Genomic DNA, 27478 nt, shown 5'->3' with positions numbered 1-27478 from the left:
TGAGTAACAAAATAAAAACAGATTTGCTGTATATTGTATGTTACTTTCATTTTGTTCACATAGCAATAAATGAACATTCTTTTTGTTTTAGCTCAAGTTAATAAAGTCAGTGGCTACTTTGATTGACGTGGTTCATCAGGACTGTTATATTTTAAAATATTGTATGGTGACCTGGTGACATGGTGCTTTGAATGCTGGCTCAGTGACACCACTGGTGGTGGAGGCGTTTGAATGTTCTCCTGGTATCGCACATAGTCACCTGACACATCCTGAAGATGTGTGTTTTAGATTGGTGGAAATCTCTAAATTAGACCCATGTCAGTGAGCTCCGCCTGTTCACCCCGTCCAGGGTTGGTTTGACTTGCACCTGGTTGCTGCTGAGATAGGCTTCAGTCCACGTGACTCCCAAGCTGCAGTAAGGAGATTTGATTGTGCCAGGATAAGTCAATGCCTTAAAATAAAGTGATATTTGATCTTTTTCTGAGGATGGGAGGATGACGCAGTAGTTTTTCCTTCTACCTCCCAGCACAACAGTCCTGAGTCCTGTCCTTGTGCTGCTCATGTTCTCCTTATGTCCACATGTGTTTTCTTTGGGCATTCCCATTATCGAGTCACTCACTTAGATTAATCCTTAACAATAAATTGTCCTGGTTTGAGTTTAGGTGTTTGCAATGAACCGTTGTCTTCTCCGGAACTGGTTTTCCTCTCTACTGTGCAATGAAAAACCTGGCCTCTGAAAATAAACAAAAAAACGGGTGCACATATTAAGACTTTTTTCATCTTCAGAGTTGTACTAATAATAAGATTTCTAACAGTGTTTCCCTTCTTGAATTTTAGACAAATATGGTCTCAGTTGAAGGCCTGACAAAACTAGTGGATCCATCTCAGCTCACTGATGACTTTGACGGCTCCCTGGAATATAACCACGACGAATGGATAGAGCTGCGTGTGTCCTTGGAAGAGTTCATCAGCAATGCCATACACTTGCTGTCTCGACTGGAAGAGTTGCAGGAGATGCTAGCAAAGAAGGAGTTTCCAGTTGATGTTGAAGGGTCTAGAAGACTCATCGAAGAGCACACGCATCTCAAAAAGAAGGTGATGAAGGCCCCTGTGGAGGAGCTAGACCGAGAGGGCCAGAGACTTCTGCAGTGCATCCGGTGTAGTGATGGCTTCTCTGGAAGGAACTGCATCCCCGGCAGTGCAGACTTCCAAAGTGTTGTGCCAAAGATTGCCAGTCTCCTTGACAAGCTGCACTCGACTCGGCAACACTTACATCAGATGTGGCACGTCAGAAAACTGAAATTGGACCAGTGCTTTCAGCTTCGATTGTTTGAACAAGATGCAGAAAAGGTAAGCAGTAGTAGTATTGTGACAGAGTACACTGAAATTCTTACCTGCATGTCAGGCCAACATGTTACCACTCTCTGGCGTCATCCAGTATTTATTCACCAACAGCACATGTAACTCACTGACTACATGTCTTACATTTCCGTCTGTAGTGTGGTCCAGATCTGATTATGCAATTTTCATTACGCTATAATTTATTAAGTCTATTACATAGAAAATCACCCGAAAAATCCTGGACCATCGAGAAGTGTGCGAACTGACGACATGAAGAATCATGTTTGAGCCGAACTGGAATCGTCCCCGCATAATATTTCTCAAAAGGAGTGTGTAATGTATGAAAGTGACTGAAATCGGCAATTCAGTTCTGTCAGCTAAATGAAGACTCACATACACATACCTTATTGGGTGCACTGGACATAACAGGACACAAATAATACAGCATATGTCAAGTCAGTCATTGGCAGGATAAGCTTACACCACAAGACCATAAAGTCTGCACACTAAACCATTGTAAAAAGATAAGAGACACACAGAGGAAGTGTTGAGTTGTATTCTAGATTCCCTTTTTAATAGATATTATGATGATTATACCCAAAATTACCAAAAAAGAACCCTCTGGTGCATATTAGGGTTTCCTTCGCTAAGAAAGTTAAGCTTCTGAGAGTGATGACCCATCTCCTTCTGCCATTGGTCCATTAATGAATGTCAACTTCTGGTCTGATTGTTTCTTAAATAGTGTACAGAGCGGAAGGGGTCCTCCGGAGTCCAGGAGGAAATGATGTCAGAGGTCCTACTGGCTATCCTCCTGCACTCTGGGACTAAAAATTGAAAGGAAGTTAACAGCTGTGTCACACCACTCTCAGTTCCTCCATTTCCTTGCTGTGTAGAGTTCACAAAATGTTCCCTGGGCTTACATGTGTTTTGCACGCCATCAATTCACTCCTTTTCTGAACCTTCTGATTCTGTTGTTCCAGGGAGGCAGGGTGTCGGAGCTTGTCCTGTAGTAGTAGTACAACTGAAACGATGAAACAAGACAGGAGTCATGCTCCTGTCGATCCTAGAGTACGCTCAAGTGTAAAACATTACATTCCAACAACTTTGGTCAGTTTAGAGTCACCAGATATGCCAACATGAATGTCTTTGGGATGTGAAGGAAACTGTGGTATAGCGGGTCTGCAGCTTAACCTCTTAGTGTTCTGTTTTTAAATAAGTAAATAGCTGAATGGCTGGCTTGATCTCTGTGGGTGTGTGTGCTCATGCAGTTGCGGGGGGTTGGTGAGACGAGACACACCAGCACGTGAGGATGCGGTCTGTCTCAATTGCATCATCGGCTTTCTATGGTGCGCAATAGAGATGCTGTGCGAGGAAAAGGAAAGACAGAAAGACAAAGGCAGAAAAGAAAGAAACAAGGTTAAAGGAAGGAGAGAGAAATATGCAGGTAGATGGGAGACAGAGCCAGTGCAAAATCAAGCAAGTGCAAGAGGAGGCAGGCAGCTGTGAGGAGAGCCCCATGAGAAAATACTTTCTCCAAGTATGTAACTGACTCTCGGGGCTGCTGAGGTGCGTTGTTCTGGCTGAGCGTTTCAATGAGCTGAAGTGATAAGGGGTGCGAGCGGCTCTCCGTGGAAGACCGAGAAGGCAGCGGGAGTCAGAGGCTTAGATTGGGAGCCTTGCAGAAGCCATGGCCAGTATGGACCCAAGGTTGGGTTAAAATGGGGAGCCCTACTGTTGAGCCATGGAGCAGCAGGAACCCAGACCTACTGTTTAAGAAGGATGGCTGTGCCTGCCGGTTTGGGGTCTTCTTCTCCTGCAAGGTCTGGTCAGGATAAGGTGAGAGGAGACAACACGGTAGAGGAGGTTTATAAAGGACAGTTTTCTGCCTGAGAGGTTTTAACGTCAGTTTTAATTGATTTATTTATTAGATTGTTTTTAACCTCCACTTTTAATGCACTGCACTTTTTGGACACTTAGACACATGATTGATTTTAAGAAAGTACTAATCACTTTACACCTATCCCTTGCTATATTTGTGTGTTGTGCCCTTGTCTGCTGGATCATCCCTCAGGTACCTTATCAAAAGTGGCAGGTTCAAGAGGCTTAGAGGAAATCTAAACAGACATGGGGTAAACGTACAAACTGCATCCAGGCTGTGACCAGGCTAAGATTCAGACCACATCCCCAGAGCAGCGTGGTTGTACTAGTGTACTAGGAGTGTGCCACACTCCTTCTATAAACTTTAGAGTGAGAGGCATATTGTATATGACACCCTGAGACTCCCTCAGTATTTAGCAAGATGTACTCTTGAGTTGTACAATTAATAAGGAGAGGTGTGCACTGTTCTTTGCACATTATTCTGTATTCCAGCAGTAAGGTAGGTATTTCAGTTAAGGAAGGCTGATGTTTGGAGATAAGAAAGACAGAGGTTTTGAAGTAAAGTAGCTTTTATTGTAGAATGCTAAAAGAATTATGATGAGAACAGGCCATTCAGCCCAACAAGCGCATCCACCATGTTCTTCTAGATTGTCTAAAAATAACATCAAGTCAGGATTTGAAGGTCCCAAAATCCCGCTCTCCACCACACTGCTTGGTGCTTTTTTCCATGTGTGTCTATGTTTCTTTGTGTAATGAAAAACTTTAACATTTGTGCAAAACCTTCCCTTAACAAGTTTCTAACCCTGTTCCTGTGTTCTTGTTGCAGAATTTATTTTAATGTAACAGCTGGAATACACTATACTAATTCATTTTTAAACACTTCAGTCATGTCCCCTTTTAATCTCTGTCTGCTTAAACTGAAAGGGTTCACCTCCTTCAGCCTCTCCTTATAGTTCATACCTCTCACTTCCATAATCAGCCTAGTCGCTCATCTCTGGACAGTTCTACTCGCTCAGCATGGCACTGGAGACTGGCAGTGTGTTGACGGCACATGCAAGTAAGATTTCATTGTGCTCTGTACACGTGACAGTAGCAGCCCAATGAAGCTATTTAGTTTAAATTCAAATCTGCATGTTTACTACTGAGAAACAAGGGCTATGATATATACTGAGAATGAAATCCTTTATACTGAGGAGTGCATACTATATACAATAATGGAGAATAAGAAAAGTCAAACAAAATATTGTACATTGAGACAATCTTTAAAAGAAAAAAAAGGTGAAATGACATTTCCAAGCTGGAAAGAAAAGAAGGTTAAAAACAAGACATGTAAAGCCTCCATCAGGTGTGCAACTGAAAAGGAAAAGCAGGTAACACATATAGTGAGGGAACAAAGCCAGGACAGACGAAAAGAAAAAAGGAGAGAATAGGCGAGAAAAACCCACCATTACAGAAGTTGAACAACAACAACATTTATTTCTATAGCACATTTTCATACAAACAATGTAGCTCAAAGTGCTTAACATGATGAAGAAAGAGAAAAAAGACAATCAATCAATCAATCAACATTTATTTATATAGCACATATTCATACAAAATAAATAAAAGATGCCCACAATAAATAAATAAATAAGGACAAAATAATTACGAATTAAAATTAGGGAACACTAATTAACATAGAATAAGAGTAAGGGCCGATGGCCAGGGAGTACAGAAAAAACAAAAAAAACTCCAGACGGCTGGAGAAAAATATATAAAATCTGCAGGGGTTTCAGGCCACAAGACCATCCAGCCCCCCCTAGGCATTCTACCTAACATAAATGACCTCAATCAGTCCTAATTTTATTTAGGGTTCTCATGGAAGAATTTGATGATGATGGTCATGTGGATTTCTGGCCTTTAACCCATCAATGTAAGGACAGCACGGTGTTTTGATCGGGTGATGGTGGCGCAGATCGCCACCCCAGAAAACCGGAAAAAGAACAGAAGAGAAAGTAATTCAATTAATTGAATATACAGAGCATCAGGATTAGACTAAAATGAAGCTATGAGAAAGGCATATTAAAGTAATGTGTTTTCAGCAGTTTTTTAAAGTTCTCCACTGTATTAGCCTGGCGAATTCCTATTCAACAACAACAACAACATTTATTTATATAGCACATTTTCATACAAACAGTAGCTCAAAGTGCTTTACATAATAAAGAATAGAAAAATAAAAGACACAATAAGCAAACAAAATAAATCAACATTAATTAACATCGAATAAGAGTAAGGTTCAATGGCCAGGGGGGACAGAAAAAACAAAAAAACTCCAGACAGCTGGAGAAAAAATAAAATCTGTAGGGATTTCAGACCATGAGACCACCCAGTTCCCTCTGGGCATTCTACCTAACATAAGTGAAACAGTCCTCTTTGGATTTAGGGTTCTCACGGAAGGACTTGATGATGATGGTCACGTAGACTTCTGGCTTTTAATCCGTCCATCATTGTTGGAGCATCATGAAGCTTTGAGTAGGTGGAGGTGGAGCAGGCCACCACCACAAAGAAACCGGAAAAAGAAACAGAACAGAGAGTAGGGGTCAGTACGGATTTTAGAACCACCATGAATAGTTATTATGAGGAAATTGAACATACAGAGTATCAGGATTAACATATAGAGTATCAGGATTAATGATATATTAATGCTATTGGCAAGCTATTCCAGATTTTAGGTGCATAACAGCAGAAGGCCGCCTCACCACTTCTTTTAAGTTTAGCTCTCAGAATAATAAGCAGACACTCATTTGAAGATCTAAGGTTACGATGTGGAGTGTAAGGTGAAAGACATTCCAAAATATAACATGGAGTGAGATTATTTAAGGCTTTGTAAACCATAAGCAGTATTTTAAAGTCAATTCTAAATGGCACAGGTAACCAATGTAGTGACATCAAAACTGGGGTGATGTGTTCGGATTTTCTTTTCTGAGTTAAGATTCTAGTAGCTGCATTCTGCACTCACTGCAATCGATTGATATATTTTTTGGGTGGTCCTGAGAGGAGAGCGTTACAGTAATCTAGCCGACTGAAAACTAAATTTTTCAGCATCTTGCAATGTTATAAGAGGTCCAACTTTTGCTATATTTCTTAAGTAAAAAAATGCTGTCCTAGTAATCTGATTAATATGTGTTTTAAAACCCAGGTCAGAGTCAATAGTTACCCCTAAATTCTTTACCTCCATCTTGACTTTTAATCCTAATGAAAGTTTATTTCTAATAACCTCATTATATCCATTATTGCCAATCACTAAAATTTCTGTTTTGTCTCTATTTAGTTTGAGAAAATTACTACTCATCCATTCGTTAACACAAGTAAGATATTGTATCAGTGAATCAAGAATGTTGGGGTCATCAGGCACTATTAAGTACAGTTGTGTGTCATCAGCATAGCTATGGTAGCTCACGTTATGCCCCGAGATAATCTGACCTAACGGAAGCATGTAAATCGAAAAGAGCAGAGGACCCAGGATAGAGCCTTGTGGAACACCATGTAAAATATCATGAGTTTTTGAAGTATAATTACCACAACTTACAAAGAATTTTCTACCTGCCAGGTAGGATTCAAACCAATTTAAGACACTGCTAGAGATGTCCACCCATTGACTAAGGCGATTTCTAAGAATATTGTGATCAATGGTATCGAATGCGGCACTCAGATCTAAGTGGATGAGAACAGATAAATGGCCTCTATCTGCATTTACACGCAAGTCATTTACTATTTTAACGACTGCAGTTTCTGTACTGTGATTTGTTCTGAAACACAACTGAAACTTATCAAGAATAGCATGTTTATTGAGGTGGTCATTAAGCCGCATAATGACTGCTTTTTCTAGGATTTTACTTAAGAAAGGCAGGTTAGAAATAGGTCTAAAATTTTCAAAAGCAGAGGAGTCAAGATTATTTTTCTTGAGCAGGGGTTTAACTACAACAGTCTTAAGACAGTCTATACCACAAATCAATCCTGGTGTTTAAGTGGTTCAGTATTGGGGAGATGTACTATATTATTTCTAATATCATAAATTTTTTGATTAAAATATACATTAAAAGCCTCACAAGTTTCACTGGAAGTATTTTGGAAGCATTCCTTTGAGTGACCTGGGTTTAGCAGATGGTCAATCGTAGAGAATAAGACTCTGGGATTACTAGCATTAATAATTCTAGAGAAATAACACCGCTGTTCAAGACGAGCTATGTTGTTGTATTATGTTAAAAGAGAGATTAATAAGTTAGTCAGTCATTAAGACCTAGAGAGATGTGTGATCCCAAAAATGAGAATTACAGTACAGTACACTTACACATACACACATTATACTTAAAATATATAGTACATTAAATTGGAGTGTACAGTATGTACTATGCACTATAATGCAGAGAAGCATACTCTTTACAGCATACTGATATTTATGTACTTTTGTATTCCATAAACTGGTTTGTTAAACACATTATTTAGATAAACACACTCAGTGTAATCAAAAGCTTAAAAACATTGTAAAAGTGTAAAAGAAGCTCGGGCACAGACAGAAACTGAGACAGCCAGATGTCCAAAACACACACGTTTATTCTTTTCTTATTTTATACAACACAACTCAGTTACAATAAACTCACATGGCTCAGTCCTTTTTCTACTCTTTTTTCTTCTGCCGCCTCCACCCGACTCCGGCTCTCCGAATGGAGTGAGGCGACCTCTTTTATGTTGCACCTGGATGTGCTTCAGTTGCGCCTCGATGAGCCTCCTGCAGCACTTCCTGGTGTGGCAGAAGTACTGCATGGGCACCCGGAAGCATGGAGCCCATGCTTGTAATATTGGGGGCAAGGCAGGATTCAGCTCTGAACAGAGTGCTTGTCTATCAAACGGCCCACTCACGCACACACCCACACTAACATGGGGGTCTACTAGAGTCGGCGGTTAACCTGTTAGTACAATACCCACGCAGGCAGGGGGAGAACATAAAAACTCCACCTGTAAAATGACCAGACCTGAGATTGAAATCAAGGTTGCTGAATCTGGGAGGCAACAGTACTGATCACTGTGCCACCATGCTGCCTGTGAGACAGATACAGTACTTTATATAGAAGCACAGACTATTATAGGATACATTGGACTAAAATTCATTATCAGCCCCGACCCAAAGGTGATAAATGTGAGCTCTACATGCTGAATGTGATAATATCTGCTCTAAAAGGTATATCATAGTGTTCATGTGTTTAGTATTTTGTGTGTCACTGTTAATATGGTGCATGTCCTCAGTTTTTACGTGCAGTGAATACAAGACCCAATACAGTATACAGTACGTATCTGTGTATACTGGCCAGTAGGTTATTATATGTGATTACTAATGGCATGTTTACTTTAACAGGAATCAATAGAACATAATGAATTTGGGGAGTAATCATGGGATACGCATGTTGCCGGCTGAGAATCACAGACTTTACTGACATCTGCTCATTTCTGAAAGCATTGCTGTCATGGAGGAGACAGTAACCAGCCCTAAATGTTATTCCAGTTACCATCCGCTCAATTTAGAGTTACTGATCAGTGTAACATGCATGCCTTTGGGACGTGGGAGCAGAAAGGGAGTTTCCAGAGAAAATCTACACTTTCCGCCTGAGCGAATCAAACCTAAGTCTCTGGAGCTCTGAGGCAGTTGTGCCAGTCTCCGTTTCTCCATGCCAGCCTGTTCACTGGTACCCTTTGGCATATACTCTACTCCATAAAGAAAGGGAAGCAGTCGACATTTTTATTCACTATCACCCACCCTCAGGGTCTGTGTAGGAGTGACGTACCATCTAAATGAGGCCTTTTAATGCTGCTTACTGGCAGGAGAATTCTGGCCTACATAGGAGCTGGAAGAGATGATGCCAGTTATGTAATGCCATTTTTCTACTTCTTTTACTTCCTTCAAATTGGACATCTCACTTTTTTTCCTAGCAGGTATTGTTAATTGTTTTAGAACGTTAATGCCCTGTGGGCACACGAAAAAGCACATCCATCAGTCAGAGGTGTTCTTTGACGACTTCTAGGATGTTCAAAAGAAATGAGATTAGGAGAAATCCTTTGAGATGGGCTCTGTTGTTCCATGCACTATAAGCCGAACTAAACATTCATATCCTTATGAGTGTTTTCTTCGAATTTCCATTACCTTTATATAGCGACATGCTGAACAGACGTATCCATTTATTACCAGACCCCGATGTGCTGATTCATAATGCTGTTCTAAAGGCCGGACAGTTCATTGTTAAACTTGGGCTTCTCTTCTCTCCGGTTCACTGTCACTTTGGAAATGTTCGATCTGGTGGGTTCCGGTGTGTTTTTTTTTTGGCTGGTTGCTAAAGCCCCTACCAATGACTTTTTTTCCCAGTCACACATTTGACTGAAATTTTTTTCCTTTTTTTTTTATGATCATGATGAGATAATTACACAGCAGCGGAAGTGCTTAATAAGAGAAGTTGTGTAGTAGACACCAATTGAGCAGAAGAACGGCTCCCTCAGCGTCGTCGTCTTTGTGTCCTGATCTCTTTTGTAATGATTTGCTACTAGGACAATGGCTCCCAAATTATGCACTCCAGTCCTAATTTAGATAAATACAGTAACTTGCCTAATTATGGTCTGTCCCCTTGGTGTCTGTTCTTTAGATGAGTAACTTGGTTATTAATTTCCCTGGTGTAGGGCTGCCTATGGGGGACAGGCTTATGCTCATATTTTCGTCTTGCTTTATAGAATTACTTTCAGAGCTGGAACCATTCAGCTTTATTGCTTCAAGCATTTTCCATTTTTAGACTGTAAAGCATCAATAGATTAACCCAGTACTTAAAAAATAAAACGTACACATCAGATCATTTACATTCAGGAAGGATTTTATTAATTTAGAAGTTTGATGTGTGCCAGCCAGCCATACGTTTTTAGTAAACGGGGTTAGCTCAGTAGGTGGCCCGGTGGTTAGTGTGGCATGGAAATAAATGTATTCAACGCCTAGTCAGGACTGCGTGTGCATTTTTTTCTAGAGACTCTGCTTGTCCTCCCACATTCCCAAATTGTGTAGATTGATTGTTTAGTGACGTTAAATTGGCCTGATGTGAATGTCTGCATGAGTGTGTCCTGGATCACTGAATCTGAGACACCTTAAAAAGACAAACCTTTCATAAAACCAGCTGCTTGAAAAGGGCAGGGTCATGGCCTAGTGGTGAGAGCTGGTGTCTTCAAGCTTTGCCCCAGTAACTATAGGAGTGGAGTTTCTCCAGTTTTTCTTGCATATTCAGATTAGGCTAATTGGAACTGTACATTGGCACAGTGCATAGCAAGTGAGTGTGTGAGTGTGTCCTCCATGGATTTGCATCCCATCCTGTGTTGGTTCCCACCTTACGCCTTATTTTGCCGTGATAAAGTTTACCTTTTCATGCCCTTATAATCAAGTAAGCAAATTCTGCAAATGAACAGACAGATGGAGGAAAGTACAGTATAGACACGCTGTCACTAAAAGACGGTAATGACAGCTTCACTGAGAAGTCATCCAGTCTCATAGATAATTGCAAAAATAGCTGCAAACCTTGCAGGCCAATGAGGAGAGCTGGGACTTGAAGTCTCACATTACAGCATGATGGTTGAGCAGGAAAAAAGAGGTATGAATAATAATGTGTTATTTCTGCTCTTCTGCCTCAAAATGTTATTTTCTGTCTTCATTCAGTATTTATGTAGAGAGTTAGTCTATTCCTTCCAGGTTTCAGTGTCATTCACCAACTCACTGCAGTTTAATAAAAGCCTCAATGCGACTCCTTGTTCACATCAGGTTCATTTTTATTAGAAATGCAAAATGATTTAAATAGATAAGAGCCAATAGATTTAGAAATTATTTGAAAAGCATCTGAAGTCTTAAAGTCTGTGTTTCATGCTGGAGTTTCTGTATACAGATATTTAATATTTAATATGATGTCGAAATCTGTTCTGCCGTCACTGAGTCTCGTGGCCCAGAGGATGGATTTGACTGTATTATGTGATTCAGTGAAACAGTGTGCTCAATTAGACCAATATATTCATGTTAGTTTAATAATGGGACAAAAGCCAATGGCTGTTATTGCCAGGAAAAAATGATTTTGTACTGTATTTGTATTTGCCCAAGTTTTTAGAGTCCTGGTGCTTCCTGTCTTGTTATATGGTTGTGATACATGGAGGCTATCCAGTGACCTGAGACGAAGACTGGACTCCTTTGGTACTGTGTCTCTCCGGAAAATCCTTGGGTACTGTTGGTTTGACTTTGTGTCGAATGAGCGGTTGGTCATGGAGTCCCGAATGAGGCACATTACCTGCATTGTGAAGGAGCGTCAGTTATGGCACTACGGCCATGTGGCACGTTTCCCCGAGGGTGATCCGGCTCGTAAGATCCTCATTGTTGGGGACCCGAGTGGCTGGACCAGGCCAAGGTGTCGCCCACGTAACACCTGGCTGCGGCAGATAGAGGGTCATTTCCGGAGGGTAGGACTGGACCGCGTGTCTGCCTCGGGGGTTGCCAACCGGGATCCCGAGTTGTTTTGTCGTGTAGTGGGTGCAGCAATGCACTGTACCAGTGCATTCTCCACAACTAGACTTGACTTGTATTTGTTTATATTTAATTACTTCTAAAAATGCCAAAAACAATAAAAACGCTGTATGTTAGTTAACTAATGAATATTCTTCCATCAATATAATATAACATAATATAATCCATCCATCCATTTTCCAACCCGCTGAATCTGAACACAGGGTCACGGGGGTCTGCTGGAGCCAATCCCAGCCAACACAGGGCACAAGGCAGGAACCAATCCCAGGCAGGATGCCAACCCACCGCAGTTATAATATAATATAATATAATATAATATAATATAATATAATATAATATAATATTTCATCTCTTCATCTCCCACCTGGGGTCTTTTACACATAAGAACTCTGGAGTAGAAGAGACACCACTCCCGATCAGGACATTTTGTTCCAGAACCCATGCTGTGTGTGGAGGTGATACCTAATTCATTTAGCTGATATTTTCCCACCTCCTGCAACAGCTCAGGCTCCTTCCCCAATCAGAGAGATAGTATTCCAATTACCCAAGGCCAGTCTCTATCGCCTGAGTCTAGTCCATCAAGGTCTTTCCTGCCTATGCCTGCCACAAAACTGGCATCTCACTCAACCCTTACCACCTACAAGATGGCTGCACATCTTCATTTTGGGCTGGGTGGTGTGCCCAGTTACCAGACACCCGCCAGCCAGTGTCAGATTCAGGTCTGTTGCTTTTAACCTTATCCTGAGCGGGGTACCCTGTTTGTTAATTTGTACTATCATGAGGATTATTGTAAAATGTTCTCTTGTCTGACCTTTCAACCCACACCTGCTCACCAAGGGAAACCCTTCAAGGAGCACAAAGCTCCAGATGACCTAGAACTAAGTATCCCTAAGGTGCTCAAGGTCCACCACCATGTCCAGGTGATGGTCCAGGCTGCAGTAATATTGTGAAATTATGTAATAAAGGGACAGCACAATGGGTAGGACTGGCATCTCATAGATCTAGTGTCCTAAATTTGTATCCTGTGGCTGGCTGTTGCCAGTGTGGAGTTCACATGTTCTTCTCCTTTCCTTGTGGATTTCCTCTACATACTCCAGTTTTTCTTCCACATCCCCAGGTTCATTTATTATTCCTGACTGGCCCTCTGTGAGTGTTTCTCAAACATTCAGGACTGCAGGTGCCAGAGTCTATCCTGGCATTAGTGGGCAAAGGTAGGGAAAAGTACTGAATAGGACACCAGTCTATCGTGGAATCCAGTTATGCAGACACCATCACAGGGGTCAGTGTTAAATTGCCAATTTACTAAACTTGCAGAACTTTGAGTTCACAAAATGGCAGTGTTATCCATTGTGCCAGCATGACACCCATAACATAATAAAACTATAATATAATATCCATCCTTCTATTGTCTCCTTCCACTAAGATAATGTCATTCACTAATTGGAGCATAGCCCAGCAGCACTTAGAACAAGGCAGGAGCCAAAACTAAAAGGGGTGCCAGCCAGTTCATTGCAGAGCTCACTCACATTCAGTCAGATTGGGAAATATTCTATAAAAAACATGAATCATTGTTTAAAAAACAAGTTTGAAGTTGATTACTTTACCCCTAGTTATAAGTCATAGGAGAAGACAAATAAAAAAATCTAAAGGAAAGAGGTTACAGGCCAGAAAAGGGAGTGCTTCAGTGAACTGGGGTCAGGGTTCAGAATGGAGTTCTTTGACAGCTTTTCAGTTTAGTTTTTCAAGAGTGTAGTGGTGTTGGCATCAAACACATCATAAATGTATTCCTCCTATTACTGAATCTATTTAGTTGATCACGGGGTGCAGAGTATCAGAGTCTATCCCAGTTGCATCAGAGCAAGTGCCATCCTGGTCACTGGGCATGTTCACAGTTAATCTGATATGTACACTATGTCTTTAAAATGTGAGCACTCAGAAAACTCCACAGAGAATATGAATGAGCCAATAATCAAAGCCAAGGCTCTGAATATGTGAGGCAGCAAGGCTAAGTACTGTGCCACTTTTCTACCCATCTTTAAATCTTCTACAGTCCCTTCAGTTACTATAAATGTGCATGTTTCTCATATCAGAAGCATAAATGTGAGTTCAGGGTTATTATCATATTTGTATATTACAACAGTAGTATGATAGCACTAAAAACCTAGAATGTGTACCACCACATCATACTTTGAATAAATGCAACCTATATTTGTATCTATACTAATAAAAGGCAAAGCCCTCACTGACTCACTCATCACTAATTCTCCAACTTCCCGTGTAGGTAGAAGGCTGAAATTTGGCAGGCTCATTCCTTACAGCTTACTTACAAAAGTTAAGCAGGTTTCATTTCGAAATTCTACACGTAATGGTCATAATGGTCGACAACGTCCGCCATGTTGAACTTTCTTATTTATGGCCCCATCGTCACGAAATTTGGTAGGCTCCCTGCGCTAACCGAAACCAATGTACGTATTTATTTCGGTGGTATGACGCCACTGTCAGCCGCCATATTAAACTTTTCAACGTCACTAATTCTCCAACTTCCCGTGTAGGTAGAAGGCTGAAATTTGGTACTTATTTCAGTGGTATGATGCCACTGTTGGCCGCCATTTTAAACTTTTCAACGGTCTTTGTTACTTATGGGCCCATCTTCAACAAATTTGGTACGCGGGTTCCCAACACTAACTGAATCCTACTTACGTACATATATACGTCCATAGTCTGCAGCTAGGTCACCGTGTGAGGCGGCGTTGGATCCCCCATCCCAACGCCTCCCACGTTGTTGGCTGCCTGCCTATATAAGGCTGTCCGTCGCTCCGGTCTCTACATTCCCTTCCTTGCTTCGCCACGGGATTCACGTCTCCCTGCTGATAACTACAGCCTTTTTATTTAATCCACGGCTTCTCCGCTGTTTTATTGTTCGTTTATTACGATTATAGTTATTGTGTAGGTATTTTAGACTTACTTTACATTGTTCAGGTACCCATTTCCTTTATCATTCCAACTGTACCCCCATTAACATGTCCATCAAGGTAATCACCATCGATCAAAGAACTTTCACTTACCGAGTGGTTTCCATGCCCGGAGATGGCACCTACCTTTTCCATTCTCTTTGTTACATATTGCACGGCCATATCAGGCTCACTCTTGATATCCAGAGGAACATTGTGTCTTATGTGTTGAATGACTGGGACAGGTTCAAGGTGTGGACTGATGATGGTACAGGAGATGATTATACTACACAGGAGTACTATAAGAGTGAAATGCTTAAGCCCTTCACCTATGCATCTGCATGTGAGTTGATGGCTGCCGGTGAATTGTTCGGTTGTCGCTTTCAAGTGTACCGAAATGGCCAAATATTTTACACCTTTCGACAACCGCCAATGCCTCTTTAACATCTTAGACTCACAGGTGACGATTTCAGTAGTGGACACTTTGATGTTTATGAATGTTTAAACCCTCAAAAGCTGGATGTGAAGTTATCGATGAAACCGGTTGTATACTTACAATGCCTGACAGATGCCGAATGTCACTTCAACACAAGTCCTACAAATACTGTAATAATTGAAACAAACCATGAAACTCAAACCGATTATGACAGCAGCAATCCAAGCTGTGAGATTTGAAACAAGATTATTGTTCACATGGCCAACTGTACGTTGCATGCTCAAGAGTAAGCTCAGTGCACAGCTTGGTCATATTACAACCGGAGGGCCGAACTCACAATGTGGTATACAAAGAGATCCTTAACAAATAATTATTGGTATATTTTCCCTCAGTTTAAAAAGGTTTAATTTTCTTCTTAATAAAAATTTTAAGGCAGTACTTGCCGCTGCGCTTGGTATTTTGCTAGTGTATGTGTGTGTATATATATATATATATATATATATATATATATATATATATATATATATATATATATATATATATATATAGTCACAAAAATCAAAGAAACCACAGAAAGGTTTGGGGCAGCCACCTGTTTATTATTTCCTGGCTGCAAAATAGTTAAAGGTTTGTACTGATGTGTACAGATTGGAGTGCAGAATAGAACTGAGGGGGTAGAAGAAAGGTGGCAGCTTTTACAGGCCAATATAGGAAATGACATCAGGTGGGTCGGAACTGGAAGGGTCTTCATCCATAGGCTCGGACCTGGAAGTGACATCAAAGGGGTCGGAGGCAGACTTGATGTCATCAGGACCAGGCGGAAATTCCTGTGAATGGTCTGCAGAAAAGCAAGAGTCAGTGCACTCTGCTACATCCCGGTCTGGCTTGGAATTATCCTCATTCAAGCCCTTTAACTGCCACCCATGCACATGTGTGTGACAATATACATATATATATATATACACATATATATATGTGTGTGTATATGTGTGTGTGTGTGTGTATATATATATATATATATATATATATATAATATAGTATTACAATTATAGAGAACATAAATAGTCAGAAAGTTGGGGTTCCAGGTTGAAATCAGTATAGAGGCACAGATGAACATAATCCAAGGACCATTTGGAAGAGAGAGGGCTTTGCAGCCTCCTCTGTCTCGGGAGGTTCTGTTCTCTTCCAAAAGTGATTCCTAGATGAGCCATACCTTGCAGAGATCACATTCTTTAAATAGCAAAGTGTCCAGAAGAGGTGGGGCTTCAGGGAATCTGAAGGAAGTGATGTCAAGATTCCTCTGGAACAGGGGTCACCAACTCCTGTCCTGGAGGACCACCGTGGCTGCAGGTTTTCATTATAACCCTTTTCCTAATGAGTGACCTGTTTTTGCTGCTAATTAACTTCTTTTGAATTAATTTTAATTGACTTGTTCTTGAAGACTCGGGCCCCTTAATTGTTTCTTTTTCCTTAATTAGCAACCAAACAATAATGAGATACAAAATGCGCTAAAGCAGCTGGTGTCCATCATACAATATCTGAAAATAAAGAAAGATGAAGGTTTTAGGAATGTCGATATGCTCAGGTCCGCAAAACTTTTTAACAGAGCTCTTAGAAAAGAGAAAATCAACAATTTCAGAAATGTCTGCTAATGCACCACGAGAGCAGCAACAAGCCACTGAATTAAAGAACGAGTTTAATTAACAACAGGAATTGGCACCTCATTAAGCAGCTGGTTGGAGTGAAATTGGTTGGAGTTTGAGGCCCCGACTTAGCTGGTCTTCTGTTGGCTCACTCACTTCATATTTCATTTCTGTTTGGATGCCATTTAAGGAATGAAATGAAGCAATTTAGAGGAACGGTGAATAAATTTAGGGGAACATATTTAAAAAAGCAATTCAATGAAAATGAATTCACAAAAAGTTAATTAGCAACACAATCAGGGCATTAAAAAAGGGTTAGAATTAATTCCTGCAGGACCATACTTGGTGACCTCTGCTCTAGAATTTCCTCCTCTATTTTAGAGGGAAAAAAAGGGAAAGGAAATGATTGACCGTGTCACAGCCCTTTTCTTGCCCATATGGCTCACCTGGGTAGTGCTAGTAAAATGCTCCCTTAAGTTATGTGTCTGACTCTATGTGCAAGAAAGACCTGTGGATAAAAACTGTTCCTGAGAAGAGTTGTGTGAGTGCTAATGCTGATTGCCTTTCTAAGGATGGTGGGAGTTATATATTTTAAAAACATAAAGGAACTGTACTACCACCCTGTATAGTGCTTTGTGCCAGTCAATCGGGTGCTATACTTTGTTGTAGTGTAGGTAGCAAATATGGGTTCCATTGTGCACCTGTAGAAGTTAGTGAGCATAGATAACTGAAGTATTGTGCCCACTTTGGGTTGTCATTACTGATTTTATAGAAATTTAAAGCTGCTCACAATTTCTACGGCATCCCTCTTGAGGTACTGTAGACGGGCGTGTGGTCTACCACCTGCTCCTGAAGTCTATGGCCAGCTCCTTCATTTTGCTGATAATAAGGGAGAGATTGCTATCTTAGCACCACATCTCTACTCTCGGTACTCTCAGCATTGCTTGTGAACAGATGTCATCAGTAAATTTAAACGACAGAGTTGACGCAGTGTTTGGCCACACAGTCATAGGTTAATCAGAAATACAGCAGTGCCAGTACGGAGGATCAACATGGAGGAAGTTAAGCTACCAGTCAGCATTTACCGAGGTCTGCCAAAATCTATCAGCTTGATAATCGTTTTAAAGATACAACAGTGTTAAATGTTGACCTGTAGCCCATAAACAGGACTGGCATAACAGATTTTATTAACCAGGTGTGATACGATGGGATGAAGTGTGTGGAATATGGCATCCTCTGTGGACCAGTTAGCACGATATGCCAACTGGAGAGCTTCCAATCCATCTTGAATACTCTGTTTATTGGGTCCCAGCGTCTGTGTCTCAAAGCCATCACAATGGTAGTGACTGCACCAGTGTCTAGTTTAAATGTTTGCCTATAAAAATATTAATGGAGTCTTTTTAGCCATTTGTTTCACATAATGTGTGCTCTAATATAATTAGGTTTACCGACGAGAAAACACTAAATCTGCCTTACTGGTTTAATTAAGAGCAAAACTGTCACATTTCTCTGAACCAGTCATTTTATTAAAAGATGGCAGTGTATCTGCTTCAAGTATACGATTGGGGCAATTTGCTCCAGACCGCAAAAAGCACAGTACATAAATGACATACCCACCAATTCTTCCAAAAAATACTTGAATTTGTGTATATATCACTTGAGGAAGTATTTAATGACCTAAGCTTTATCCATCCATCCATTATTCAACACGCTATATCCTAACTACAGGGTCTCGGGGGTCTGTTGGAGCCAATCCCAGCTAACACAGGGCTCAAGGCAGGCAACAAATCCCGGGCAGGGCGCCAGCCCACTGCAGGGCACGCACACCAAGCACACATCAGGGACAATTCAGAGTCGCCAATGCACCTAACCTGCATGTCTTTGGACTGTGGGAGGAATCCGGAGCAGACACGGGGAGAACATGCAAACTCCACGCAGGGAGGACCCGGGAAGCAAACCCAGGTCTCCTAACTGCGAGGCAGCAGCACTACCCACTGTACCACCGTGCCACCCGACCTAAGCTTTATTATAGATATATTTTATGTGATATACACCTAACTGTCCTCTTCAACTGATAATATGTTCAAACTGGTGTGAAGTGATGATCCGGTCTGAGATCTGATAACCAAAGCTGAAAAGAAATCCAGGCAAGGACCAGAGCCGAGCCCCCCGATCTCTCCAGCAGAAGCAAATCCTCTTGTCTCTTGAGTTCCTTACAGAAGCATTCGAAGCCATAACAGTTTCAAGGTAACGTTGTATGGCAGCCATCCAACTTGATAACAAAGGAAGTACAGGAAACATGGCGTTATCAATAATGTATTGAGAGCATAACAGCAGCAACTGGTCCTCTGCTCTTGCCAAGAATCAGAGAGTAATAAGCCAAGAGAAAGTGCGCCCCACTGTGGCATGCAAGTGGAGCAGAGGGTGTGCATGTCGGAAGCCCTGGGAAGTCTTTTTTGTCACAGCAACTCCATGCTGGAGATGCTAATTATAAAGACAATGACAGAATGACATTTTTTTTTCCTTTCTAGAAGGAAGACATTTTTTTAGTCCTGCACTCTTGTTAATTGGTTGCTAGTATTTCAAGTAAATTGTAGGTCAAAATGTAACATATATTTTTTCATGGTAAGCTGAAAGAAGATGCAAATGTCTGTTCTTTATTTTGTAGATGTTTGACTGGATCAGCCACAACAAAGAGTTGTTCCTTCAGAGCCACACAGAGATTGGGGTCAGCTATCAACATGCTCTGGACCTTCAGACCCAGCACAATCACTTTGCCATGAACTCCATGGTGAGCTTTGACATTTTTCTCTTTCTCATTGTGTACAGCATTAGACGAAAATCATCAACGTTTGCCTCTGGCTACAGGACTAGAGGTTGAAGATGGTGCTGCCAGAGATGTGAAGCAGTCAGTAGGGAGAATGACTCAGGTTCACCTCCTACTTATTGAGCGACTCTTTGCTAAGATGCTGCCATTTTTTAATTTATTACTTTGTGTGTTAGAAAGCATAGCAGTGAATCAAATGCCAAGAATTGTTTACAGTTGTTCACAACACTTGAAAGACATTTATAGCTTATAACCCAAAATGATAATGGTGCCTGACAGGATTATCTGTGAGACCTTCGAATGGCTGAGGACCTGTAACCACAGATTGTGGGACACAGGAGGGCAGGATGTTCAGGTTGGAAGAGGTCTCTGCAAATCTAAGTTCTCTTCTCTCTCCTTCCATTGTTATCTTCTGTCTGCCTAATGAGTGTGGCAGCCAATCTCTAAGTGAACTTCTACTTGATAGCTTATGCTCTGCCAATGGAGGCTTCCACAACTTGCGTCTCACTCCTAGGGAGTTTGATGACTCTGTTTGGGAGGCACGCTTTGAAGGTATCCTTGAATCCATTTGTCTGGTCAACCCTGGTTTTCTGACATATGTCTTTATATATCTGGTTCTGCAAAACTATATGACAACAGGGAGTTTTTGCTTCCAGAGTGTGTCAGTAGATGCTGCTGTATAAATATTTAGATGTTTGAATTAATCCACTGCATCCACTGAACAGTGTCATTTCCAGGCAGAGGAGCAGTTTCAGTGACAGACTTTTGTCACTGTCCTGCTCCACTGACAGACTGAGGAGGTCGTTCCTCCCCCACACTATGCGACTCTTCAATTCCATCCGGGGGAGTAAACGCTAACATTGTTTAAAGTTACTGTCTGCTTTTACATGCATTTTTATTACTATTTAATTTAATATTGTTTTTTGTATCAGTATACTGCTGCTGGATTATGTGAATTTCCCCTTGGCATTAATAAAGTATCTATCTATCTATCTATCTATCTATCTATCTATCTATCTATCTATCTATCTATCTATCTATCTATCTATCTATCTATCTATCTATCTATCTATCTATCTATCTATCTATCTATCTATCTATCTATCTATCTATCTATCTATCTATCTATCTATCTATCTAATATCCATGCACTGCATGATAGTTGATAAGCTTCAGACGGTGATGGCTGAGGCTTTGTTCAGAACAGACAAGACCAGTTCTAAACCCAGAACCAAAAAAGTGCAACTTTTTGCCTTTTATTACTGTAAAATGGAATGCAAAGCCTGCAATTATCTCTGTACATGTGGAAAAATGGAAATAAACAAGAATCATGCCAGGTAAAATAAAGAATTAGCCTTTGATTACAAGCTGGCTGGAATGAAAACCAGAAGCTACTTTCGTAAGCTGGGAACAGATTTTAACCTTCTTGTTTCCTTGTTTTAATGAATATTTATTAACCATATAGAATCCTTTAAGTGAACTGCTTCATACAGTCAGGAATTAAATTTGCACACCCATTCCTATGTTCCATTTTTTTCAATGTATTCACTGTTGTGTTGTGCGAATGTTCTGTACGAAGTGTAAAAAAATGTGAGTTTCTCACTGGGAGATATCAAATGTACGCCATTGCAAGGGCTAGCTGACAGTGACTGAATTCTGAGTTGTCACTTAATTCTGACCCCTGCCTTTATTTTGTTATACAAAATTTTAATAAGTAATCAGCTCAATCAAAAAATGGCATTTTGATTTACTTTTTTATTGAGAGTAAAGTGATTCTTACTTACTACATTTTACACATAAATTTAAAAGAGCTCAGTTTTAACTGACGAGAGAAAAGAACGGCAACCTCTTGTTTTTCTGAAATCTACAGCAGGAAGATTTCATTAACTGAGCAACGTGAGATGTTGCAGCGTCACAAATGCAAACTCTGAAAACTCCCATAGCTGGTGAACGCAACAATAGAAATAGAAACAGTAATAAATCAAATATTTCTAGATTTTAGTATTTTTAGTAAGAAAACTGCAATAGAATGGCTATGCTAATGAATGATTTCCAGATTAAAAGACATAAAGCGCATAATTATACTAACATCATATGGCAGTAATAAGCACATGGTGGACAACAGGGCCCAAACTGGGCGACCATTAAAGTGCACGAGAAGCAGCCAGCATAAAAACAATCCCAAAAGCAATAAGCATTCTGCAAAAATGAATCTTTAAAACTGCGCGAGATTTGAACTTTATTAACTATGCATTTTCATGCAGAATTGGATTTTTATGAGGTGTAGGTGCTCATAAACAGGCCTGTCACCAGAGCCAGCCCCGAGGTGCGTCCTGGAGACGTAGAGGTCAGCTTGGAGGTGATACTGTGATATATTTGATTGCTTGTTTTAGTTAATAAATTCTGCATTTCTGCTTTTTATTGAAACAACAAACTATGGTTGCCTGGTAAAGGTGGTTGCAGAGACCAATGAGTAGAGCTTTTTACCCACAGTTTTTGGTTCATCATGTTTTCCCCTCCTCAGTTTTCATTACCACACATTCCTCAATGAGAGTCTCTGACTTAATTCAATTTACAGCTTTTTCTGCCTTTTAGTTGTTCACCATGTAATGCAAAAAACAGCTACTGCAAGACCCATGTCTGCCTGTCTTCAGAAACCTGGCACCCACAGTGGACTGATTTTGCTGTAATTTGACACACTCATTCTTTGAGGAAATTTGTCAGAACCATTCAATTGTCATTGAGTTATCTCAGATACAGCACCCTGTTACAATTTCAAAACCTCCCATTGAAAAGAACGGGTGAATTTGTGAAGGCGTCGATCTCAAAACAGATAAACACCCTGTGTGACTGCAACTATGAATTAGTTACTATTTCAATTTTACCTTGAGAGCAGTTACTTCAACTTGTATATATTTTTATTTTTTTCTTACTCATTCGATAACCACTCCTGACAGCAGAACAGTGAAACCGCTGCAGTTGTCCACACTGAAGCAAGTACACCTTGTTGGGGGGACATGGCATGGGGTGGAGTCAGTTGTGGGCGAAGAAAGCTCTAAGCTCTGTGTTTCTTTATTCAACTCGCTAATAATGATATTCCTTATTTATTTAATATGATTGTTATGATATTATTTATTTATTTGTCACTGTACAATGTTAGGACTGTCCCTAACTACCAGAATACAGTGGTAGGTCTCATATGCTAACAGTCTGGCTTCTGCTTCAAGTTTGACCCACTTTCGTCTCTGTGGCTTCACGGCATTGTGTGTGAACCTCGGCCACGGCAGCTCACTTCTCCTTCTGATTTAAACGGCAGCGAGTAAGTCACATGATGTTCATGTTCGTAAAGCACATGTACAAATGTATGAAAGTTGGCACTGTGACATTTTATGCTGCAGTGATTAAATGTGTACTCAGTATTTCCATTACACTAAAAACAACTTCATGGCAGTATGATCTCAAGGTTATAAAGATTCAATACTCCTCTGATTTATCAAAAAAGCATGCAATGATTAGCTATCTATCATGTTCAGATGCAGCTAATAATTTTACCTTGAGATTTCAGCACACATTAAATCTCCAACAGTACTTCTTTTAAAATTTTTATGTTTAAGAAATGTGCACTGCAGTTAGCCATAGACCCTTCACTTCCACCAACTAACAAGCTGTAATCTTTACATCACTTGAGCTGGAATCTGCTGTATATGGACGCAAGTTCAGGGACACAATATGTAAAATGGTATTAAATCTGCTTTATGTACACTAATACATGTCCTTCTGTTTTCACTATTATTTTAGAATGTGACTCACTGTTACAAAAATATGTAATAAACAAAATTGTGATAAACAACTTTCAGAGTAAGTCTCCGAACATGCCCAAGTGTAAATGCTATGCATACACTTTGTTACTTATTTATTAATATTAAGTATTTAGCTGATGTTTTTACCCAAGCTCACTGGCAAAGTCATACATTTTTGTAATATTGGTGCACATATAAATTCTGTGGTAATTAAAGTGTGGATTAAAACCTGGTACCTTGACCAATCCATCAGACAGACTGTATGGTATTAGAAAATAAGACATTTATTGTTCTTGAAGTGAGATTCTCTTTGTTCATTCTTCTATTAATTTATGTCTATGTGGTCATTTTGCACATTTTTTTTCAATAACTACAATTAATTAGCGCTACGTACTAGCCACTTCGCGGCTTTGCCACTCGCATATGGGGAAGTGGATGTACAATTTAAACAGATTGTTATTTTCATGGGAATTGTTACATATGCATAATAGAACTAACTATTTTACATTACAGAAAGTAATTAACCATGTTACAAAATAGTAAAACGTAATAAATTGAAAGAAAATTATGTTTTATGTTGTGTTATAGGTATTCGTTGCGTTATACGTTTTCATTCTGTTTGGCTTTGAAATTAACACACAAGTACTTTTTAAACTTACACTTTTACTGTAAAACTTCAGTAAAAACAATATTTGGAATTAACCTTTCGTCAATATTGCATTGAATTTTAATTTTTGAATTTTGGACTTACATCGTGACAACGCAACGTATAACTGCCAGTGATTGAATATCGTTTCTTTCTCTCTAATACATAAGCTGACTTTTTCGAATGTTTCTCCCTGTGATTTGTTAATTGTCATAGAAAAGGCTATTGCAACATGAAACTGTAAACGTTTTAATATGAATGGCATATCAAGATCTCCTTTGGCGTCTAATGTTATTTTCTTGTTGCCTGTTAAAATTTTACATGTTAGAATTGTTCAACCAATTTTGAATACGACTAATCTTTTTGTATTGCATAGCCAATCACTCATACATAAATTACACAATAAATTACGATACATCCTTCTTTTAACAGTAATTCGGCTGGTGGAAGATATTCTACGGGATATTGTAAGTTAATGTTTTCATCTTCCACACCATCACCACCAGCTGTTTCAGTATAGTCTATTGATACGCATTTAACCAATATGCTATGTAAGCGATCAACAATTTTCACGTTAATTCGTTTGACTTCATCGTTTCTCGGTGCTACGATTGCCTGTCATTTCTTCTTTTGATAACCCTTCGGGATGAAATTCTTCAATAAGATTTGGACATAATAAGTCTTCTTTTATTGGGAACTTAAAGTGAGGAAAATGTTAAAATTTATAAGTGCTGAGAGCGCAGGAACTGTGTCTCACAAAAGCATTCACAAGAATGAGAGGTGAGAGGACCGTGGGCGTGGACCGTTAACCGGAAATGGTTGAGACGAGGGCGGGACTTGAAAAAATCTTTTGGCAATACTATTGTCTCATTTCAAGATTTTCTTTTACAATAGAGAGATGTTTTTTAACCAGTGGCTAAAACAATAACATGCACACAGTCACATCAGTAAATGCTCTAGGAAAGTTTTACAAAGAAATAAGGAAATACAAAACATTTAGACATATTAATCCAATATTGTGTGCATGTATTGTACTACACATTTTTTGTTGGGCTTTATTTAATTTTTTTTTACAATTTTTCATGCTCGGTGCTTTACAAAAGACAAGCAAATCAATACATTTAAAGTAATCCAGAAAATGTTTCAACAAATCTTTGAAAATAAGCTTGGAATTTGTGACCATAAAGACGGAGAGCAGAGACAGTAAACACTCCGGTAAGATAAAGGTAGGAACTAGCCTCTGAAGAAGAAAACAGCAGCAATGGGGGGATCCCTAAGGGACAAGTGCGAGGGCCCTCTGCCCTCATGCAGGTGAACGTACGCATTTATTAAATAGAAATAGCATCCTAGCCAGTAAGCATGATAAAAATGTTTTCACCGAAGCAAGTTACGAGATAGCAGTCCTCTTGTGGTACAACGAGCAGCTGTGCCATGCATTTTTAAAAAGGTTGATCAGTGGCCTGATTGGTTGCCCCTGTTGTTTGTGCCAGATGTGTGCTGTTTATAATGAGATGATGCCACATTTCATTTGCTGTGCTCTCATTCTGCTGCTTTTTGTTTTCCAGAATGCCTATGTCAATATTAATCGCATCATGTCGGTGGCATCCAGGCTATCAGAAGCTGGCCACTATGCTTCCCAACAAATCAAACAGATCTCCGCACAACTGGATCAAGAGTGGAAGAGCTTTGCTGCCGCTTTGGATGAACGCAGTACTATACTGGCCATGTCTGCTGTGTTTCATCAAAAGGCTGAACAGGTTAGGCTGCTATGGGGATAAATGGAAGCACATGATGCAAGCTAAATCAGTCACTCAATGAATGAGTATTTCATAAAGTCTCTATGTCAGTGAGCCACATGATGGACTGGACAGGCTGATCCAACTTTGTGCCCGATGCTACAGGATAGACACTGGCGCACCTTAACACTTCACTTGATAAGTGAAGCAAAAAAACTGGTAGATGGATGTTTAATGAATCCTGTCAGTTCACAGTGTCACACATTGGCAGAGGCCAGGAATGTTAAGTGACTCGCTCAAGGTCATCCAGAGAGTCAGGCATGATGTCTGATCCTATAATCTTGTTATGGTGACTCTATTTTGTCATGCATTCTGAAAGTAATTAAGTCTGGAATACCAGTCTAAGCCAGACATTTTGGTGTTATTTTTTGACTTTTGATAATGACAACTGTATGTGTGTCCATGAACTTTTAAAGTCTGGCCTAATGCTACAGTTAAGAAAGAAGCAAATCATTTCTTTCTCACTGATCCATCCATCAAATCTCAGAACTCATTTATTTCAGTTCAGGGGCTTCAGTTACCAGAGTCAGTTCCAGCTACTTTTGGGGAAAGACATGTGATGCCAGTCCATTTGACAGTACATATACATACTTGCAGAACATACAGATCAGGTCGGGAATTGAACCTCAAGCTGTGTTCTTACCTCAGGTCCACCATTCTGTTCAGTTTGGCTACACAGCCCCTTACTAACTAGATAAGCTTGCTCTGCTTTTACCCTCTTCATAGCATAAACTAAGCCTTCTCTTTAGAATTCCTATTTGCTTTTTTCAAATTCAGTTTCAGGCCTCTCTACTCCTCTGCCAGTGAGCCTTTGCCCTAACTTATCTCTTCTGGCAGAGAACAGCTATTACACCCAGCCCCGGGAGTCACGTCTGGAGTCTGTAATGCCCCGGTGGAATCCCAGACCAGTGTTTTCTGGGAACCCATTGAAACACTGTACCCTTAGGTCTCCTCTTTCATTTAAAGAACAAGGTACCTTTTTCAGCATCCAGGCCACCTGCCGTACCACAAACTCAGCAAATGAAACAGTCTAACGTGAAAAGAACAAAACTTCCTGCAGCAAACTGCACTCTGGCCTTATCTCCCAGCAGTCAATAACATACTAGCAGGGATGCCATCTAGTGGCCATCTCTGAGATCTTACGACTGCACTCTTTTTAACGTTTATTGTGCACCTGACTTGGCAGTTGAACTTCTGTATCAGTTAGTTTGTATCCACCAAATAGCTACAGACAGAGACAGGAAGGTCAAGCATGTGAGTTTCACCAAAATGGTTGTTATATTCAGCGCAAAGGTTAAAAAACAAAGAGAGAGCTGAACTAATAGTGGGCGTCTTTAAGAACACACCATTTAGAATGGCATGAATACTACCTAGACATCATGATTACGCATAAATATACATCAAGAAATGGAGGTTTGAAAATACACCCAAGCTAAAGTAAAGCAGTGAAATCAAGTTGGGGAACAAGATGAGGTGCAAAAAACAGAAAAGTAACACAACTAAGGGCTTTGTTTGTCATAGATAGTTACTGTAGATGGATATGGAATGAAAAACACAGTATGATAGGCATATAAAAGTGCTGTATTAGATCGAT

At 40.1% G+C, this 27478-nt stretch overlaps 1 protein-coding gene across 6 annotated transcripts in view; it reads left to right on the top strand.

The window, feature by feature from the left end:
* Positions 1-27478, top strand: part of kalrna (kalirin RhoGEF kinase a) — a 758514-nt gene that overhangs the window by 329526 nt on the left and 401510 nt on the right. For all 6 annotated transcript variants that reach the window (XM_039757406.1, XM_039757408.1, XM_039757407.1 and 3 more), the window contains exons 5-7: positions 838-1350; positions 19484-19606; positions 25654-25845. In XM_039757406.1, the coding sequence (XP_039613340.1) occupies positions 838-1350; positions 19484-19606; positions 25654-25845 (828 nt within the window). The remainder of the gene's footprint in view (positions 1-837; positions 1351-19483; positions 19607-25653; positions 25846-27478) is intronic.

This window comes from Polypterus senegalus, chromosome 6 (genome assembly GCF_016835505.1).
Source record: "Polypterus senegalus isolate Bchr_013 chromosome 6, ASM1683550v1, whole genome shotgun sequence".
NCBI lineage: Eukaryota > Metazoa > Chordata > Cladistia > Polypteriformes > Polypteridae > Polypterus > Polypterus senegalus.
This window is presented reverse-complemented; position numbering and strand designations above follow the sequence as displayed.